Here is a 22,189-nt window from a genome sequence, read left to right as displayed (position 1 = left end):
TGGCTCCAATCCCACTACTACTAGGTATGTGGCCTCAGACAAGTTATTTAAACTCAGAGTCTAAGGTTTCCTCATCTATAAGTGGAGATAATATTCTGTAAGGTCATTTTCAGGATTAAATGAAATCACATGGACCAGGCTCCTGGGATACAGCAGATTGTCTCTAAATACCATTTGTCTCAGTTCTCTCCTGCCCTTGTAGGCCCACCCTCTAAAGGATCTCACTACTCTGCATGATGGTTGAAGTTCCAATGGGCCTTGATCTGAACCCCGTTCAGCCATGTTTTTGCTGTGAAATCCTGGGCAAGTCTTTAAACCATCATGGTCCTGGGAGTTACTGTGAGATACAGATGAGATCACAGATACCAAATTACTTTCTATTTAAGATAAAGTTATCAAATACTAGAAGAGTAGAGCAACAAGAGAAATAAGCCCTTGGATGAAAATGAACCTATAAATAAGATAAATCTACTGTATAAGCCAAAAATGTTCAATGAACATTTTCAGAGGGACTATCTTGAAATAGGAAAATTAATTGCAAAATACCAACTCTAATGCAAGATTGGTTGGCGGGAAAAGAAAATGGACTTGCCTCTCTCTCTTATCTCATATGTAACTGAGAATGAACCTCATCTGCTTCAAATAACAACCTTTTGGCACATGGAAATGGGTAGAGAACGGCAGCGGAGGCACATCCAGGCAATGTGGAGGAGGTGCCCTGCCTTCCGAGCTGACCAATAACAAGGCTGCCCCCTCTGACAGGGACCCATGCTCAGCCCAGGCTTCAGGCATTGCCCAGATGCTAGCTTGGGAAGAAATCCTTAGGGCTTACAGAAGACCTGCCCCCACAGCAAAGCTGCTCGGCTAGCATTGCTTTCCAAGGAGACAATGCAAGGTCTGCCACCAGGCTCCTTCTTTGTGTTCTGTTACCTTGAGCACAGGAGCATTTGAACTGGGCTCTTTAAATCTGGGTGAAAGCTACTCCAGCATCTTTTCCCAGGAATTGATCTATGGACTCAGCAAGGAGGATCAATAGGTCCTTAAATGACCTGAAAGGACACTCTATGTTCAAAAACATCGCAAGGCAGATCCAGAGGAAAATACAACTCAGGAAGGAATGGCTTAACATCAAGTCCCTCCAGATATGGGCAGTCTTTAGGGCAACAGTGTCATTTCAATGCCAGGGAGCCCAGAAACACCTCTTCAATCTGGCCTTGTTTGTGACTTGAGTTAACAGGGCCATATGAATTTTTTTATTCCTGGATATTGAGTTCAAAATCAGAGTCCTGTCTGGATATTTTGCTCTCCATATATATGTTATAGTAGACAGTACCTGCACCCCAAAGGTGAAATTTCACAGCCTAAGTCATAGCAAAAGGCCAGCCTGTTCTGCAGAGAAGAGGAAAAATACCCTTGAGTTGGGGACCCAGGAAAAGATGGACAACTCTGTGACAGCATGGGGCGTGTGGACCTTAATCAGCCTGATCTCTTTATCCAATGGTCATGGCAGCCTGGAGAAGGTTAGGCCACTGTTGGTGGCTCATGAAGCAAAAATGAGGTGCTTCTCCAGAACTTGGGTACCAGGTCCCTCTCAGAAAGTTTTCCTAGCAAAATGTGCTCACACAATGACAAGGATTTGGTGAGAGTAAATCAAGACAGTGACAATTTATGTCTGAAGAATTTGGAGCAACCCCTAAATTCCTATCACAGTGACTTGACTGTCATATCAGGAAGGTAGAAACAGAATGTGATTATGACTTTAAAAGTATAAATTACCTAGTTGGCTATATAGGATGCTGTGTGGAGAAACCAGTTTGAAGAGACTAGAACATGGAAGAAGAGAAGGAGGAAGAAGAAGAGGGAGGCGGTGGGGGAGGAGGAGAAGAAGGAGAAGGAGAGAGAGGGGGAGGAGAAGAAATATAAAAAGAAGTCCAAAGTCTCAGAAGTGGATAGGCCATCTGAACAGGGATAGGTGGGGTGGGTGGGCAACCTCATTCTTTCAGGACATTGTATCAGGAGTTTCTCTTGTGGCCCACACTGTTAATTTCACTTATTCTAACTCCAGGTTAACTAAGCAAACATCTAGATGGAATTTGTCTTCCCAAGTACATTTATCTACAAAGGGAGATGGTGCTTGCCATGACAAATGAGTATTCTAGTCTGTCGGTCATAATTCAGGTATGTACATCAGTCTCTGAGGTTTGGTTAATGTGAGTTCACTTGTGGAAGATCAAGGTCTAGGCCTCGGTGAATTTAGTGACATTTAGTGACAAATAAGTAATCTGGACATACCCTTTCATTCACTCTGTACAGAAATGTCAAAGAATACACAATGTACCCATTATCTCCGATGTTAGCCTTTGCATATGACCAATTACATGACCCAGTAATCTTAATTATAACCCAGTAAAATAATTTTTAAAAAGAAAAAAAATAAGTAAATACTTAAGAAAACACATTTGATTTTGATGGTAGTTTTATTTTTCCAAATTTCTGCATCCTGTTGATTTTTCTGAAGTAATTTTAAAACAGTTGCCTCTTCAAAAATCATTTCCAGTTATCCTTTTTTTTTTTTTTTTTTTTTTTTTTTTCCAAATTACAACATTCAGCAGCTTTATCGGACCCCAGCCTGGCAAGGGTTTTCATATCCCATAATGCCAAGGCCAGAAAAACCTGGCACACTTTGCAGGAAGAGTAAGTGCCCAGAGTGGACCTGAACAGGGTGATCCTGTCTTCCTTGCCTCCGTGCCCCAAAAGATCTAAATTTAGGGTACTGGAAAGACTGCAATGGCGTCAACATGTTGCAAGAACTAGAGTCAAGCAAAAGAGAAAAAAAGCAGCTTAATGTGGCGTGAGGTATTTTAGTGCCATGTTAACTATCCTGTCTTCTCTATTATTTCCTCCGCGTCCTCAGGTCAGGATATTCTCCCCTCTCTCTCCTGCACTCCCTGTTGTAAGCAAATCAGGTCACCCTGAATTCCTGCGGCCTCCTCACCACTGCGGGCCTGTCTGCAGCGGAATGTAAGCTCTCCATTTCTTCCTTCGCTCCCGGACCTTGTTTGGAGCCCTTGCCGGTCCAGGTTCCGCAGCGCTCCACCTGCGGTCAAGGCCTCCCTTTCATCCGCTTCTCACCCGCGGCTCCCCCTCGCTGCGCCGTGCCCGTCTGCAGTTGTCACCAGCACAGGGAGCCACTTGATTTGTGACCCAGTGCTTCAGAGTCCAAGCTTCTTGGTTCTCCTGAAAGGCCCAGGCCTCTCTTCCTAGAGCAAGATGAAGATCCCTCCCTGGCGCCCAGATCTCAGCGCCACTGAGCTGAGATGACTCTGGAACCTGAGCACGACGTCTTCCCCTTCCCTGTTTCCGTGCCTGTCCCTGGGACTCCCCCTGCTCTGCCTGGCTTTTCCCCAGGAACGGGGCCCAGAGAAGGTTTGCGCTTAGAGTATCTGCAGCCCCAACGCCTCACTGCAGATGGGAAAACTGGGGTCCGGAGAGCTTCACGGACCAGCTGCATGACTAATGCTTGGAGGAAGCAAAACAAATAGGGTGTGAACTCGTCCAGTTGGCAAATTTGGTGGGAAATATTCTTGTTAAGGCATGAGGAGTACCCAGATGAGCTTTGATGATTACTTAAGAGTTCCTTCACTCATTCTGTCCCGGTTTTCCTGCCATCAGTGCAAACACACAAAGCAGAACGGAGACACCAGCCGTAGATCCACGGATACCTGGAGAGGCTCCTGCCTCCCAGGCGCACGGAGACCCGGAAAACGGCAGGGGCTGCTCCAGCCCGGGCCAGAACCAGCAGGGCAGGATGAGGGGTCCGCACGAGGTCCACACCCACGAGGCCTTTCTCAGTTTGCCAGGGCGCATAGTAGTGGGTTCACAGAGTTGTTTCCCCTAAAGTACGCCTGAGGAGAGGAACATATCCTTGCACGCGAAGGAAGCAAACCACAGCAGCTTAGAAAAGCCACTGCTGGGCGCGAACGCAGAAACAGGTCCCACCCCGGCCGACTACCGGACGGCCGGCGCGGTCGCCTGTCTCCCAGGGAGGCTGCTTCTGGCGCATTGATCTGCTGAGTGAGGAGCCGAGCCACGAGGCCGCGGCAGGCGCCCACGGTGATTAAGAGCTCTATTGATTTTCTAGCCCATGACCACGGTGGCAGGGACAGAGCACGACAGAGGAGGATGGCAGGAAGCCAAGTGGAAAGGGTTTCTGCAATGAGTTCTCAATGAAGGAAACTATGGGAAAGGCGGCGATGGAAGCAGCTTTGGGTCCAGTAGATGTGGGAAAGTGGAACAGCTCAAAAACGCTCTTCCGACTGGAGCTGAAACAAAGCGCGCTGCCAAGCCAGGAGGCACGACTGGGCCGGGCGCACAGGAAGCAGGCCGTTGCTCTCTGCAGCATCACCACGCCGGTCTTCACCTTCACTGCGTGCCAGGTGCCCAGCGGGGCTCTGGGGCTTTAAAGGAGAACCAGTCCGTCTGGAGAAAGGCATTGAAAACATACCCAGAACGATTTGTAAAAATGTAGATGTACCTTAAGGGGGTCCTAAAAACATTTGCCTTAATTTGGGGCCCAGAGCCGGCAGGAGTGCGTCTTGGCTGCTGCCTGCTTCGGGCGCAAGTCTGACGAAGGTTCTCAGGGAGCTTTCAGTCCCCTCTCTTCTGTCCCCCTGCTGGAGGAAGCCCCTGCTTGCTTCCCATTTCGACCCCTTACAGGCCCAGGGGAGGCCTGCTTTCCTGGTATCGGCCTTGTGCAGCGTTCCTGGTGTTCTCGGCCTACCTAGCAGGTGGAAAGGGAACCCTTAACGGTTTGGCTGTGCAATGCAGGCTGGGGGCCCCCATGGCACGAAGGGGATGGCTGGACATCCTCCTCTGAACCCAAAGATTGGAGCAGGACGTGTGTCCTCACACCACCCCTTCACCCGCCCCCACAGCGTGAACTTGTGTCTCTATGGTTCACCTGTGTGTTTTGAGGGGACATTTCTTCCAACTATATTGTCCCTGCCTTGGCCCCCTTTTAGTAAAGGAATAAATAGTTTTTGCTTCCTTTCTGCTTTCAAAAAATTTCTTTCTCCACACTGAAAATGAATTGGAAACTGAGGAAGAAGATGAGTATCTGGTGTGTTTTTGTGTATCAGAGTAACGTAGAAGGTAGGAGATGATCTGTATAAAGGGGGAAAATAAGAAAAAAAAAGTGACAGTGGGTGGCCATGATCGTGAGTACATGATGGCTTTTTTAAAAATCTGGAATAAAATGCTTTTACTGTGGTTCATATTTGAAAAGGATGTAACCTGAGTAGCTCTTGCGTCTTCTACTGCAGGAACACCGTTTCTGTGTAGCTTTGGTGCCCAGGTACGAATCTGCCCTGGAGGACTTTAAGGAGATTCGACTTAAGCCAGAAGAGTTCGGAGAGGTGCAGGCTGAGCTGGAGGCCCTCAGAGTTGTCTTGCCTAAGCTGGCGGACCTCTTAAGTGGTGTAGCTAAGCCGAAGGGGACCTTATCCTAGAGTAGCCTGAGCCTCCTATCACCTGGGGGAGGAGCTCCGGCTGGCCGCATGGGGCGAAGCACCGAACGCAAGCCTTCTAGCTGCTGGTGCAGGGCCCCTCCCAGCCTTTCCAAAACCACCAAAGGGGGGTGGAATTCCTGGCAGTATACGGAACAAATGTCCCTAACATTGTTCTTTTTCACAGAGGAAAACTGAATTTAAGAAGAAACTCCTAATACTCTATAAAAATATCTCGCATTTAAGCACAGAGCCAAAAAGCAAGGCGTGGTCGGTCTCCTGGGTGCTGGAGATATAATACTTTGAAGCCTCCGAAGCCTCGTTCGTCCATTGTTCTGCAAACAAAATGGAACAACTTTCATTGCTCTCCCCCGCCCCTCCCCGGTGCAGTAGCTGTTCTTGGCAGGTGCCCCGGCAGCACCCGGTACTTCCTCGGTACACTGTGCGCATTTGCATCTACTTTACCAGCTACTTACAGCTGCCCTCTCTGCCACCTGTAAAAAGAGACAATGAAGCTACGTGGCTGGGCAGGGAACCGGGTGCCCAGGGATTTTCTCCATTTGGAAGAACCCGAATCTGTGAAGTGGTTGGCCCTTAGAGAAACAGGGTGACGCTTGGGGACAGGGCGAGAGGCGCGCCAGACGGAGGGTCCTTCCTCGTCGGCTCCTTTTCCACGACCACACCGCGAGGAGGAACCAGCTTGCCTTTCGTGCGGCCAGTTTCCTGCCTGGTACAGAGCCTGCGGCCGTTGGGACTTGCTGAATTTTTGAATCTCGGAGAAGCCTAGCGGTCCCGAGCAGGGCAATTACGCAGCCCTCTGGGGTTACACAGCCCTCGGCGGAATCGGGGCTGGGTGTCACCGCCTGGAGTCTGGGAAACCTACTCTGCTGTGCGGCGGCGACGCGGGGACACCTGCGCTCGCGTGCGTGCCGCACTCGTGCAGCTCCGGGTGGCAAACGGGGTGAAATGGGGACGTGGGCGAGAGGAAGTCGTGGCGCCAGAGCCTCAGAGACGTTGCCTTAGCGTCCCTCGGTCTTTGGGGGCTGTCAGGGGTGGGTGGGGAGCGGCTGGCCGGCAGGGCGAATTTCCAAGTGCCCAGGCACAGCTGGAGGGCGAGGGCGCGGAGCCCCCAGAGGGCAGGTACCCAGCGGTCCCAAGTGCCCGCCAGACCCCCTCGATGCCCAGGACCGCGTGGCGAGCTCAGAGCGCGCAGAGACGCGGAGAAGCCAAGGAGAGACCCTGATGGGCCAGGGGGCTGGTTGGCTAGGACGCAGAGGCAGCGCGGACCCGGAGCGCCTTTCGTTTTAAGGAGCCTTACTTCTGGGAAGGGACAGGGAACTGTCAATCAGCGAGGGAGGGAGCGCACCGCGCAGGGTGATGTCAGCGGATCAGCTGCTCGCTAACAAAGAGGGGTTATTACAGGAGAAAGTTGCGGCGGTGGCGGCCACGGCGGCACCCCGGGGCCTCGGAGGCGAGGGGCAAGTGGGCGAAGGGAGGAGGGACGGCCGCGGCCGCGGCAGCTGAAGGCCAAGGAGCTGAAAAGGCTGCAGGGGGAGGCAGTGCGAGTCAGCCCCGACTGCTCCTCCTCTTCCTCCTCCTCCTCCTCCAAACTCGCAGGGTTCAGCCTCAGCGCTCACCCAGCCGCCGGAGCACCCGGAGCGGCGGGAGGCAGCCGCGCGGCCCCGAGCTGGGCAGGGTCCCCAGCCGCCATGGATAGCGACGACGAGATGGTGGAGGAGGCGGTGGAAGGTACACGCGTTTCTCTGGGGCCGGGGAGGAGGCGCCGAAAGCTCGGAACGCGGAAGGAGTGGCAGGCTGTGCCCGGCGCGGCACCGGGCCCCACGGCCGCCACTGTCCCCTACGCGGGTGGCCCGCTGCCCGGCTCAGGCAGGGGCCGGAGAGCCGCCGCCGCGCCGCTGCCGGGAGCGCGCACTGCGTGGCGGGGCTCAGGCCGGGAGCCGGGTTCCGCGGGGTCGCGGCTCCGGGGAGGGCACGGCGGCCCCCTCCCGCCGGCCACAGCCTGCACCCAGTCCTCGGAGTTACGAACCCTGCTCCGCACTCTGGCCTTCCCCCTTTCGGGGATGGACGGTAGGGGCGCGCCAGAGGACCGCCCCCTGAGACCCGCGGTCTCGGCGGAGCGATGCCCCCACCGGGGTTGGGAACCCCGAGCCCCTCTCCAGCCGCCAGCCCTTTCCTTCCTTTCGCCGCTGGGACCCGCGGGGACCGCGACCGCGACCGCGTCCGGGTGGGTCCCCCGGCGCAGCGCACGGCGCCGAACCTGGCACGTGGCAGCCGTGTCCTGGGCGGCCGCTCTTTCGAAAAGATGAAATCATTGCCAGGCAAGGGACAACGCTCCCGACCCGGGGCTGGAACGCGCGCCAGCCGGGAGGCGGGTGGCCCTCCCCTCGCTGTCCCCGAGCGAACTCAGCCGCACCGCCCCCTCCCCCTTCCTGCTTCCGAGCCGGAGCTGCCGCCGCCACGCTGTGCAGGCGCGCCGCGAGCCCGGACCGAAATCGCTGGGTGACACTTAACTTTCTGAATTCCGTGCAGTTGGCTGTGGGTGATATCACCGCCTGGGCGTCGTGTTTCTCCGCCCCTTCTCTCCTGGTGCCCCTCCCCCGAGTTTTCTCGCCACTTTGTTTTGCCGAGTTTCCCCACATCTTTTTTTTTTTTTTTTTTTTTTTGGCTAGTTCTAAAAACCGAGGTGGGGACGTTATACAATCTCGTTGTTTGTATCATGAGATGTTGTGATTTTGTAACAGTGAATACTGGAAAATACCCTTTGGCGTATTTATTTATTTGATTCTACTCAGCCTGTGTATCGTGATGTTTGGCAATGTCGTGTGGTATTATTCCAGAATATTTATTCTTATTTTTTATAATTTTAATTCATACTACTGCGATATATTTCTTTGCAAAAGGTTAAAACCCAGCATATTTTAAACTTAGCATCTAAGTACATAATGTTTAGCTTTGGGTTGAACCTGGTTTCTCTCTCATCTGTAGAAACAAGTTCTCATAAATGGTAAAGAAAAACAAAGTAGCAACACTGTGCAAATACATAAAAACACACAGTTATTGCTGCATTGGGAGAAGAAGCCCATTTTTGTGTTTTCATAAAACATAATTGACTCCTTTTGCAGTGCTCCTGAGATCTTCGGATAAGCTTAAGTAGAAGGCTCTTTCTGAATTCTCTGAAAGGTTTCCATTATAATGTAACTATTAAAACATATTTCTTCACCAGCTTCAAAGAGGGTTTGTTGTTGTTTTAATTTCACCATGTTGTGAACTCATGGAAGTATTTATCTCTCTGATAAGTCATTGCGACCCAAGACACCGAGTCCATCCATGGGAAGCCTTCTTACATTTTAAGTTATTAACTTCTTGTGCCTTCATGTTATGAAAGATACATGAAAAAAAAATGCTCTTCTCAAATTGTCGGGGCTTGCTCTCATTCTTCAAAGTTCACTTTTACTTGTGCTTGTAAAATTTTAATGCAAACCCTTGATCATGGGAAGTGCTCTCCAGATTAAACTACTTTCTCCTTTGAAGCTGTCTAGAAATATAAGTCCATGGTCCCCAGGCTCCTTGCAGAATGTGAACAGGCAACTTTAGAAATGTATCAATATTGTTTCTGAGTTTGCTCAGTTCACAGAAACAGAGAAAATTCTTTATATAAACAAGGAAGGTTCTGCTTTCTAGGGTGCCATGTACATATGGTATTGCCCCAAATCAGACCATGCTTGAGAATGACAGGGGTCACAATGAATACTTAGGCTGGGAAAACAAAAACAAACTCATAGATACAGAGAACAGATCAGTGGTTACCAGAGAGAAAGGAGGTGGGGTGGGTGAAAGAGGTCAAAGAGGTCAACTGTATGGTGATCGATAGGAATTAGACTTTTGGGGTGATCCCTTCGTAGTACATACAGATGAATTACAGTGTTGCACGCCTGAAACTTTTATATGCATATACTTAGACTGGGACAATTTCAGCTTAAGCCTTGAATGTTTGGGGCAATCCAGGACACATGATCACTCAGTTGAACCTAATAGTAAACAATTCGAGTAATATCGAATCTTTAAAAGTCATAGAGGCATCGAAAGCTCAGAGCTGCACCGCGTCGAAGGTATGAGAGTGCACACGCGGGAACCTGCACCAGTGGGCTCTCCTCCAGCCATTCTCAGCCTTTTAGTGCCATCTGCGACAGCTTAACTTAGCATCAGGCACATGCGGAGAGACTGGTAGAAAGCCGGTCTGAGTATCCTGGTGTTCAAGTACCAGCTAAGCTGCCTCTCTCCATAAACAAAGCCTCTGTGCTCAGTAGTTGCATCGTCTTCGCTGTTATTATGGCTGTAATTGTGTGGTTCTTATTCTGTGCAGGTTCTGTGCTGAATGCGTCACATGCACATTATCCACTCAGTCTTATGGGGTGGGTGTTATTATCCAAATTTTATAGAGGAGGAAACTAAAGCCTAGAAAGGTTAAGAACTAATCCAAGGACACTCAGTGGGGTGGGAGGCAGGCTGGGACCTCCAGAGCCCCACTCCGCTGTACCCAACTACATCTCTACATTTTTCTTATTTTTGACTTTAAATAAGTCATCACGTATATGAAACGCTTGGGAACAGGCTGGAAGCAACAGTTAAATATTATGTCACTCTCACTCTTGATCAGTGGCAACTCTTGAGAGGTTGATTCTGATGGAGTTCAATGACATTCAGGGAAAAAAAATGTATTTGGGGAAAGAGAATTTAACTTAAAGCCTCTGCAACAGAATTCCTTCTTCTTCCTCCGAAGAAATTTACTCCGGGGACCAGATTGGTCCGTTCAGGGCTTGAAGTGTCTTTTTGTCACATCATAAATGCTTTGGTTCTCTGTCATGGAGGAGGAACTGTGGCTCCAGAGAAGTTCTGAGTTCCCAGGGGATGAATCCCCGAGGACATGTCTGTGTACCAGATCAGCTGTGCTCCTCTGGGAAGGAAGCCAGCCCTGGGCTCAGAGGCCCAAGGACTCCTCCTGAGCTGCTGCAATGGATTTTTAAAAACTTTTTGAGGCTCTTTGGTTTAGTGGGCAGTAAGGTTGAGCTTTGGAAACATATTTATTACAATATCTATGTCTTTGTCTACTCACAGATAAAAGGATAAATACAGCATGGTTCCTAATATAATCTCAAATGAATATGTCATATCTAAGTAGATGAATTAGGGAGGTTTGAGAGGAAGTAAACATTCCTTCCAGACTGGGGAAGGAGGTGGGGCAGGAGCTCCCAGAAGAGGTAGTACGGAGTTCAGTCCAGTTGAGCAGGGAACCTGGTGAGTGAAGGCAGAGAGGGTGGCCTTAGCAGGCACGTTCAGAGACAACTCCTTTGGTTCTGCTCTCACGGAGGGCCCAGAAGAGTGGAGGGTCATTCAGGAAAAAGTGGCTGTGTCACAGGACACAGGACACAGACGTGAACTGGGCTGGGAGCCGTGGGAAGCCGCGGGGGCTCTTGAGAGCTGGGAATGACAAGATCAGAGCTCTGCTCTGGGCAGGTGGGAAGGCAGGGGTGAGCAGGGGAGGCCATCACCTGGGAGGCTCTTTGCAATAATCTGCTGTGTGCCCATGAGGGCAGGAAGAAATGGAAAGGCCCGGAAACATACAGGAGACAAAAAGGGGAAATACAGAACCCCGGAACTAAGGAGCCAGAACGAAAACAAGCATCCCAGTGTTGCACTGCCCCAAGCTCCTCAAAATATCAAGAATGTTTTGACCTGTGCCCCTAATATCTTACCCTGCCTGTCTCTCATAAGCCTGCTCCTGCTCAGTGTACCGGCCCTCTCCTTGTGGCCACACCTTAAAATCTTGGCCCTCACAACTAATAATTGAGCTCTGGTAAAGAATTACTCTCAAACATCAAATTATGTTTTTATCCCTGACCAGTGTGGCTCAGGGGACTGGGCATCATAGCACAAAGCGAAGGGTCATCAGGTCACTTTGGCCCAGTGTGTGGGTTTGGTCCCTGGTCCGGGCACGTACAGGAGGCAGCTGATGGGTGTTTCTCTCTCACATAGATGTTTCCCTCCCTCTCTTTCTCCCCCCCTTCCCCTCTTTAAAAATAAATAAATAAAATCTTTTTAAAAAATCAAATGATGTTTTTTAACAACCGGTGTAAATGCATCATCATGAGGGCATGTTCTTTGCACTGAACAGAATAAGCTTGCCTTTCATTATTTTTATTATTCCTTTTTTCCCCCTTAAGCAGTTCTAGTCTACAAAACCAACAACCCAAGTCAGAATCTTTTGTTCTAAGGGAAACGCACACATGCACACACATGCACACACTCACCACTGTTAGATCTGCTGTGAGTGAGCCTGAGGCAGGAAGCAGGCCGGTGTCTGATGCAGAGGGAGTTTGCCTTGCCCAGATGTACCATCACTATGCAGAATACAGACAGGCCTGGCTTTCATCAGGTTAAGGAAAAAGCTCAGAGGTAACTCGAAGGGAAAAATTTCACGTTCTATCCATTCAGAAGACAGTGATCTTCAGAACAAATTGGAAAAGTAGACTGTGAGGCTATTACATTTTTCCCTTTCTCTAACTTCTATAAATATTTAAAATCATGCTGCAGACAGACAGACAGTACGGGAGCTTGGGACAGCATTATCAACACAGAACAGTCATTCCAGTGAATCTTCCTTGTTGTTCGGCTGACTGGTCAACCTCTGTGCAGTGGGAACTGGCTTGGAAGGCTGTTGGCTGACTTGCACATTTCACAAATTGGCCTCACTCGGAGCAAGGGGGACTAGTGTTTCTCTTTGAGTTAGGTAACACTTGGAAGAGCCAGGAGTTTGCATCCAGGATATGCTGTTGCAAGTCCTGGTGCCTCTATGAGAACTGTCTTTACTGCAAAAGCTCTTCCAATTCTGTGCCTGGGACCTGGGCCCCCCTACCTGTTTAGAGGTACCTGCTTCCACCATCAGCAGGGAAGGGAGGGGCTTCCACTAGTCTTTCCTCATCTAAAGAGAAAGAAAATAGAAAGACTTAGGAAAGGGCCTTTTAGCATTGAGTAGCACGTTCAGAGCAGGTAATATGCTTCTTGGGCAAGTCACATAGAATTGGCTTCTTCGTCTCTACCACTGGCACTTGGGAGGTTGTCATGAGGTTTAATTTAGATAACAGGAGAGCACACAACGCCATGCCGGATGAATGGTCAGGGACACAAACTTGTTTCTTTTCTGCGTATCAGTTTCCCTTTCCATCACATTGACTATTACTGACAAGACAAATATGACATGATCTATTGGCCAGATTGCATTTGAACAAGAGCTGTGCCAAAGTCTCCTCTAGCAGTAACGTCGAGGGGAGAGGTGAGGGCGTAGCAGCCCGTCCCTTCTCCTGCCTATGTTTCTTTTCTGGGGAAGTCTCTTCATTGTTACTCTTTGGGTTGGGCTGCTGTTTTATATGTTAAATTCTCTAGCTAGGACAACTACTCCAGACCATCAAACATTCAGGTTGGAAGTCTTGAATGATGACAAGCCTTAATATCTAGCTCCTCCTGTTCATTGATCCTGTTCATTGATCACATCTCCTCCTTTGGGAAGAAAATAACAAACAGGCCAACACTGGCCTGATAGAGGGAGATTTCACAACTTTTTCTCAACAAGCAACTTAATGCCTTTAAAATGGCAGGGAAACATCAGGTGTCCAGACACCTCCTTCTAAATACACGATGTCACCAGAAAATAGCCATCATCCCACAGCTCCTCTCTGTTTCCCTCTCTCCCTAGAGATTAAAAAGGTGATGGGACCCTCTTCACTGACCTGTCAAAAGAGACATTGAAACAAGTGGCCCTCATTGAACGAGGCTGATATTTTTGCCTTCATCTTCACTGGGATCAGTACTGACCCTTGAGTACTTTTAGTGTGTTATGTGACACTTCCCATTTTCCCTAATATCTAAATTCCATTGCTGAGCGTGCACCTGCAGTGTTTTATTTAGAAATAGGACAGGACTATTGTGACTGAGGAAAGGTGGAAATGAATTTACATTGGGTTTCTTTATCCTTTAGTGTTCATGGCTATCATAATATTTCTTTTGAGCTAAAATAGAATAATAGATTTTATCAACCATTAACTTTTTAAAGTCTGAAATATATGAACTGTGGGGAATGCATTTTCAACAAATTAGTAAATACTTCAACACAAGGCTAAAATGATTATTCTGATACTTATACCTAAATGAAAAGTGAAATGTTAAATTCATAGGTATGTTAATAGCTAAATTGAATTTGATCCCAACAACATTTCATGAAAGAAAGTGTTTAGCTATATACTGAGTGGTTTTTTAAAAATGAAAATAAAAAAATAGATTTAATTTCTTTCAACAAGAGAAATGTCATCAGTAGATATTTAGACAATAATTGTCCAAACTATTTTATATGACTCAGTGCCATTGAGTTATAAGACACACAGTTGGGTTTTGAGGGAGAAGAAAGCAATTATGGCTTATTTCCCTTCTGACCATTAATTTCCTGGCCCTTGGTAGAAAAAAAACCTGTATTGGGAGGAAAGGAACTCTATCAGTTGTGATTTATCTAGGTAGCCATGTTTTATTGCAATATATCTAAGATAACTCATTCCATACAGAGTCAGGTGTAAAAATAAACTAGCATATTTGCCCATTGTTATTTTATGCTTATGTAATAATTCAATAAATATAAAAAGATTTTTGTTCTTTACAAGAGTGTTTATTTACCATCTCTTCAAAGGGATGATATCCTTCCAGCACTTTAGAAGAAATCATTTTAGGAGACTAGAGTGTTCACGTGGTGATATGGTTTGTTTTTTCTTTTATGTCTGTGGGCCATCTGGAAGCCACATTTTAAGTGTCTAATGTCCTTGCACTGCCCACAGTTTTTAATGCTTTTGTACCTTTTTGTACCTTTTTTCCCATGACCCAGGTCATTCACTCAAGAAAAAGCCACCAGATTAACTACCGCCTTCCTTTTCATCACCTCTGCAAAATCAGCTCACCCGAATGATTGGGGGAGACATCAGGGAGGGGACTGCTGGGTTCTGGGAAATATGAAGATGATAATAAAAATCCTAAACATTGACCGAAATATCCTAGCCTGTGCCCCAGGCAGAACCAGCAATTTAAAGATCACAGTGTCTTAACTGCTGCTGCTGTTCCAAATCACTGCTTAAAGGGCCATGTGGCTGCTGCTCGCTACATTTAAAGCACCAGCCCTCTGAATACAGGGGTAGAAGGTAAATGACAAGGTTATTACCAAACATTCAAAGCTGGAAGATTTTGTAAAGTGAAGCAGGAAGTTCAAGGGTAACCCGAAGCTCAACCTTGGACTCTGAGTTCACATGTTAGCACACTGAGGTATAGAAATACTCGGACAGTTTTAGAGACAGGGCCATGTCCCTTGTTTGAATGTAACTAATTGCAGTGGGGTCTTCAGAAGTGCCCTGGCTAGCAGCTCTCCATGTCATACTATTCAGTGGTATATAAAATCATAGTGCATACTCGTTCTTGAGTTAGGTGACTCATTGCAAAGACAGGGTACCTGGCGACAGACTATGCAATGGAGTTATCTCAACTCCATTTCTGGTAAGCATCAGTGTGGGGGGCCTTAATTCCTAATGTGAGAAGTACCAGGTGGGGAAGGACTTGGTAAACTGAAATAGGCACCGCAGGTGTCATTATTGATAAGAATCCTCAGTCGCCACGAAAATGCAAGCTTATTTTGGGTTCATGTCAGAAATATGTCTACGTCGCTCTATGGTGGACCCGCCCATTCACAAAGCGCGCAGAACAGTCAGGCTATCCTGCAGGCGCGGGCGAAGAGCCTTTGCTTCTGCTCTCGAGCAGGGAAGGGACCGTCGGGCTGCTCAGGGCCCTGCTGGAAGCTTCTCGTTTCAGTGCACCGGTGCGGAGCGTGGAAGGCGTTAAGGTTTGCCTTGTGATTCCCTTCCTCCAGGGCACCTGGACGACGACGGGTTACCGCACGGGTTCTGCACGGTCACCTACTCCTCCACCGACAGATTTGAGGGGAACTTTGTTCACGGAGAAAAGAACGGACGCGGGAAATTCTTCTTCTTCGATGGCAGGTAGCACGCACGGTTTTGTTTTCTTTCGTTTGGGGGAAGGGTACCCGATTACTTTATTTGAAGGAATGATACCAGTGAAGGAAATTAAGTGGATGTTTTGGTAGAACTTACAGAAAAGGTAAAAGTAATCCCAACATGCATGCGCGCCCTGCTTTGGGGACCGGGGAAGTCACCCCCCGTGGTTATGGAGAAGCCAGCCCAAGGCTGAGCCCTGTCACTGCTGCCTCCTCGGCGTGCTTGTCAAAGGGATGCTCTGCAGTGCCAGGTCCGTGGCCCACGTCTTGTACACGTTGCTTAGGTGGTCACCCCTTTCTCTGATGGATTTCACCTGCTCACCTGGGTCATGAGCTTCAAGGAAACCACCCAGTGGAGTCGTTTGCATCAGGGGCTGGCCATAGTCACTCGCCCCGTCCTCATGGCCTGCTTTCCTGCTGCCCTCGAGGAAGATCCAGCCGCCGCGCTGGCGCTGCAGCTTCATCCGTCTCTCGGCGGGTCCCCTCTCCTCCAGGGGCTGGTCAGGAAGGTAGTTAGCTAAGTTCTGCAAAGCCACGTCATCCCGGTCCAAGCAGGAAGAGGTGGACAGGCAGACACAGAAGGTATAGCGCTCCGGCCTCCCAGTGTTCAGGCCCCAGTGCTGGGAGTGCTTGTCTCGGGATGCCTGGACGCTAATGTTTGCACAAGCACTTTCTGTGTTCTACCTCTAGTGAAAACCTTTTCCTCAGCTGCGTCCTTTTGACTTTGCTTTCAACTCCTGTAAGAGGACGCTGGGGGGCAGAAGCCGCTTACCCCCTTGTGATGGCTGCAGTGACTGTTGGACGTCCCTCGTTCCAGCAGAGACGGGTTGCCTGAGCTCAGCCTTCCAGTGATGGCTTTCAAACCATGTCAGCGTCGGAAATGAAAAGTGACCACGTGGCTTTCCCAGGCATTCAGAGGCACAAGAGCCACAGAAGTGCCTGCTCCTTCAGACCCCTTGGGTGGGCAGTGCAGAGATGGGTTTAGCTCACACAGCTATAGCATTCCACGGGACACAGCACCGCGTCCTCAGCTCTGGACACTGGTGGCAGCCTGCAGCTGTCTACGCCGCGGCATTCCTCTGGGAAAGGAAGTGTCTCGGCGGGCAGTTGAAGGATGACCGCAGGGACTGGTTTGTGACCCAGGATCCCTTTGCCATAGACGGAGGAGGTTGTTTTTAAAGCTATGAACGGTTCCTCAGGCTGTCAATGATCTGCCATAAGGAGGGGTGAGGAAAGCAATATAAACCCATTACAGAGCTTTTGTAAAGTTTTGTTTTGATTATTCATTCCAACCTTCTTTCCCGTTGCCCCCAGCCCTACACCCCATCCTTTTTTTTTTTTTTTTTAAGCAGAGCTTTGTACATTTAAAATGGTCAGATGTCACTTCTTTCTTTTGCCCTGCTTTGATTAGAGGAGCGGGGTGGAATACCTACGTCCCATGGAATGCTCTTTGGACTTGAGGTCAGTGCTTTCTTCTCCCATGATCCTTCTGTCCACAGGGAGACCTCTCCTATTTCCTCCTGTCCCACTTCCATCGCAGAGTCTTGACTGCTCTCTTCTGGAAAGTCTCTCTCCTTACCTCATGCGGCAATTACTGTTTGATTCATTTAGCAAATGCAGCTTATGTAAATGTCTTGTTTCCCCTGCAGGACAGCAGTTTCCTTGAGGGCAGAATCTTGTCTGTTTCCTCTTCTGGGCTTCCTAGCACTTTCCCATAATTTAATGCTTAAAAAAAACCCAAACTCTTGCTGAATGAGTGTGGGAGCTGAAGGAGAGAATTCCCCCAGAGCACATCCACACGCTCACTCATGCTTCGCATCTGGTAGTTTGATGATAGGAGCAAGGAATTGATTGGCTCTGGGAAACCAGTCCAGCAGGCTTGGTTAGGTATTAGTGTTAGTGCCCTTGGCATTTGGTGTTGGTTACTTGACTGTTTCCCAGACCTGATCCACAGAGTGCAGATGGCCTAGACCACGACGCCAGTCCAGGGTGCCAAGAATGAGCTAGAGACAGGTTAACTCCGGAATGCTGATCCCCTCGCCCCTGAGCGGTGAGTGGGGCCTACAGCTCCCCAGAACTTCTCTTCCTCTATCAAGCCAGTCACTGCTGGCTCCAAGCCACTGCATCCAGTCACCCCAGTGTTTTGCTCAAATGCAGTCATTTGCCTATTATGTGTCATGGTGTGACAGAGCTGAAGCACTGGGCCAGTAACTATCTGGGGGACAGAAATAAATTCATTGACTTTTTTGTTTTTGAGGCACACTTTGCTAGTGTTCATACCTACCACCGAAACCCCAGAAGACACTTAGCTCAAGTCGTGGACTCAAAGAATGACGGCTGACCTTTGTTAGCTTTCTTCAAGCAGATGGGCACAGATGCCTCGAGGGGAGTGGGTCAGTATCATTGCTTGTATGACGCCCGATGAAGCAGGGTGGTGACAGGCTCTCATCACCGTCTTTCTGAAACCTAGTACTGATCCTGTTAAGAGATACCTGCTAAAAGGATTCACTGTAAGAGTTGGTGAGATCATCTAGCGCCTGGATTTGGTCATGGAGAAGTCAGTTGCTTCTCCATGAAACAGCACCTTACTTTCCATTTGTCAATTTTTCTCCCTATTGCCCCTCCTAATTTCTAGTGTATTGATGTGTTAGGTAAAATAAAGTGGGAACCGTACACCTTCACTGCCATTCAGGAGGCTTTGGTCTGGAAAAATCCCCTCACAAAGGCTGAAATCAAGGTTTTGAAATAACAGGTGAGGAAACAGTAAGTTTCGGTTAGAGTTTTTAGAAGTTGTCTGAGCATGTGGTGCTGGCTAATGTTCCCTCAAAGGGTTTGCTTACAACTGCAGGAACCTGTGTTGGCAAAATCACAGGTTCCTGCCATTAACTGGGTGTGTAAGTGACAAGAAGGTTTCATAGAGATGCGAATTTATATCAAGAAAATTCTACCCTGGCTGGTGTGGTTCAGTGGATTGAGCATCAGCTTGAGAACCAAAAGGTCGCTGGTTCGATTCCCAGTCAGGGCACATGCCTGGGTTGTGGGCCAGGTCCCTGGTTGGAGGCACGAAAGAAGCAGTCCATTGACGTTTCTCCCTCACACATCGATGTTTCTCTCCCTCTCTTTCTCCCCGCCTTCCTCTCACTCTAAAAATAAAGAAGTGAAATTTTTTTAAAAAGAAAGAAAATCCCATGATCAATTTTTCCCTTAATACAGATTATGATAAACCTAAGTAAGGGCTTTAAATATTCTGATCACCAGGAAAATGGACCTATTAAATTTTTTATCCAAGTTCCTAGATTAAAGCAGATTTTATTTTATTTTTAAAGTACACATGTGGCAAATGCTTGGTAGAATAGAACAAGCTTGTTCCAAGCAACACGGAAATATAAAGAGTGAGTGTGCGTCCTTGTTTTTGTGCTCTGACCCTCACACCACAGTGGTGCCCACGGTTGGCAGAGGACTGAAGCATCTTCATTAAGCATATGCAAGGGAAAGTAAGGACATGGCTATTTCTAAATCTCTAAATTAAGTTTAAACAGTCAAACTGTACCTTGCCTACCCTTTTACCTCTGTCTCAGCTTCCGAATGTTTGCAAGTTTTGAGATCTTAGTCAACAGTGAGTCTTCCCCTCATTCTATGACAAAATGGAGGCGGGAAGGGCCGAGTTACTACAACAGGTGTGTTAAGTCAGAAACCTGAAGTCAGACGGCCTCCCTTGGCCAGACAGTTAACAAATGAGAAATGAATGTGGAAATTGACCTTCACTTGAAAATTGTCTTTTCAAGCAGCTGTTGTTTTCCATTTTTTTCCTCTTTTCCAAAGGAAAGAAGAAAATGTGTGAAGATTCGGTTACTGGTCCTAGATAAAGACGTCCACGCAGAGAGGGGAAAGGAAGCTGGGGCTTTGCTGGCTGGCTCTGGGGTGGATCTGCTGGGCCACAGTGGGGTGTTATGAAAATGTTTACTATACAAAATGCCTTGATATACGCATCTCTAATTTTCATAGTAATCCTCAATTCTGGATATTTATTATAATTTTTTTCTCATAATTGTCCTCATTTCAGCCAAGATTATGGGCTGTAAAGACAATTTAGCAGAACTCCTCAAAATCTAGAAGGACAACAAGGAAGGGGTATTTCAACGCAGATCAGCTTTGGGTTCTGTAATGTTAGGGAATTGTGCGTTTGTAGCCCGATTATGAGGCAGAGATGAGTTAATTCATTCAGGTTTTTTTCTTTTTTTTTTTTTTTTCTGTGTTATTGTTGCTTCTCCTTACATGCCCATTAGGTTCCCAAGTATGACTGACTGCTCTGTGACTTCACTGTCCTGCACCCCAGGACAACTTGGTAGGAGCCTGGCCGTTGGATGAAGGTTTCCCTCAAGTTGATTTGCTGCATGAATGTGTCGGGCCAAGGGGACTCCTTGTAGTTTATCACTGGCTAAATGGCCTCCCTGAGGCTGCCCATCTGACAAGCCACTGAGAAAAGCTGTCGTGTTCTAGGGCACAGGTCTGGGAAGGATTTCTTGTGTTTGTTTTTTAGAAAGTGCTTGGTCACATTTTGGAGAAATTAGAGTTGAAGTCATGTGATCCAGCCTCCCACACAAAGCAAAAAAAAAAAACAAGTCTTCTTTTTCTGACAGTCATCCAGCTTTTGTTGGAACTAGACTCAACAAATGTATTCATCTGTAGTCTAATAAACAGTTCTGACTAAGGCAAACATTTTGGGGGCACACAAGAAGAGAGGGAGTGGAAGAGAATAGATCACTTTGAATGCCTATCACTTGTTCACTTGCTTTCGTACCAATCTGTGAAGTCGGTTTTATAATCCTATTTTACATGGGACGAAGTTAAGGCACAGAGTGGTTAACTAACTTGCCCAAGGTCCCCATTGGTCAGGGTTGGAGCTGAGATACCAACCAAGGTGAGTTCAAGTGCAGAGCTGCCCCTCTTCTCGTTGCATCTACTACCCTCCTCTAACCGGAAGCAAGGAAATACCTCTGATCCCGGAGCTTTTCTTCCAGGCTTTACCTTGATTTGAGGACGCTCCTTAGCTATAACTATGAGAAGTACAGCGGAGCCCTGGGGTGAATTCTGTGACTTTCCTGTAGGAGCTGGAACAACTTAGTCAGAGCCTGGCCGTTTGATGAAGGTTTTCCTGAGGAACAACTCAGAGGAGCCCAGTACGAGGGAATTGGCCTCTTCCTCATTTATAAAATGGAGATAATCATACCTACTGCTCTGAGCTGTCATGAAGCTTGAAGAGAAAACCTGTAAAGACCTTGTGGACTGGAGGGCACCCAGTAGGTTCTCCCGGGAAAGCATGTTTTGTGTTGTTTTTCTGTTGTTACTATGTACCTGCATTCTCCCCAGCTGTATGGAGCTATAATTGACATGACATATACACATTTAAGGGGTACAGTGTGATGATTAGATATACATATATATTCAGAAATGATTACCACAATAAGGTTAGATTACACCTCCATCCCTTTACATAATTAACATTTGTATGTGTGTGACAATGACATTTAAGATCTATTCTCTTAACAAGTTTCAGGTATTTGATAAGAGTATTATGACTTATAATCGCCATGCTATACATTAGATACCCAGGACTTACTCATTTTATAGCTGGAAGTTTGTACCCTTTGATCAATGGCTCCCCACGGCCCCTCCCCCGCCCCCCCAGCCCCTGGCAGCCACCACTCTACTCTCAGTCTCTATGAGTTGGGCTCTTTTAGATTTCACATGTAAGCGAGGACATATAGTGTTTGTCTTTCTTTGTCTGGCTTGTTTCACTTGGCATAATGCCCTCAAGGTCAATGGTGGATTATTATCTTGTATATGATTGTTGTTACTATTATTATCAATTGATAAAAATGCTAGCAGAGTTTTCTTACAGTTTGTTTTTTGAGAGCAAAACTAAATTTCACTGATAGTTTTTCAAATATTTTACTGTCATCTTGAGCCTCTAGAACAGCGGTTCTCAACTTGTGGGTCGTGACCCCCTTTGGGGGTTGAACACCCCTTTCACAGGGGTCGTCTGAGACCATCAGAAAACACATATATAATTACATATTGTATTTGTGATTAATCACTATGCTTAGTTATGGTTGGGGGTCACCACAACATGAGGAACTGTATTAAAGGGTCTCAGCATTAGGAAGGTTGAGAACCACTGCTCTAGAAGAATCAGATCCTGCAGACTTATAGACATTCTAAAGGGTGAAAGACTTTGACGACAGATGCGCAATGTAGTATTCCCTCACTTATCACGGGTATTACGTTCTAGACAACCCCGCAAAGTAGGAACCTTACATTTCTTCTACACTCTTAAACCTACGTAACTTTAACAACATACGTATACAGTACCACAAAATCCCATGATATAGGGAAAAATCCGCGATAAATAATTAAATATAATATTTTTAAAAATCCCGCGATACAGTGAGGCCACGATAAGTGAACTGCGATATAGAGAGGGACTGCTGTATTATATGGAAGCTGGTGGTGCTTCCTTCAGCTGCTTAGCACATTGTGGAAAAAGCCGAAGGTTCTGGGCTAAGGG

General features: G+C 47.6%; 1 protein-coding gene across 1 annotated transcript in view; it reads left to right on the top strand.

The window, feature by feature from the left end:
• Nucleotides 1-6,913: 6,913 nt before the first annotated feature.
• SETD7 (SET domain containing 7, histone lysine methyltransferase) overlaps nt 6,914-22,189 on the top strand; it is a 41,009-nt gene continuing 25,733 nt past the window's right edge. Inside the window, exons 1-2 of the mRNA XM_090288366.1 lie at nt 6,914-7,253; nt 15,478-15,607. Of these exons, the coding sequence (XP_090144492.1) occupies nt 7,214-7,253; nt 15,478-15,607 (170 nt within the window). The 5' untranslated portion in view covers nt 6,914-7,213. The remainder of the gene's footprint in view (nt 7,254-15,477; nt 15,608-22,189) is intronic.

This window comes from Furipterus horrens, unplaced genomic scaffold, assembly GCF_987537825.1.
Source record: "Furipterus horrens unplaced genomic scaffold, mFurHor1.1.pri manual_scaffold_10, whole genome shotgun sequence".
In the NCBI taxonomy this organism is placed as follows: domain Eukaryota; kingdom Metazoa; phylum Chordata; class Mammalia; order Chiroptera; family Furipteridae; genus Furipterus; species Furipterus horrens.
The sequence above is the reverse complement of the archived record's forward strand: the minus strand, read 5'-3'. Positions and strand labels throughout refer to the sequence as shown.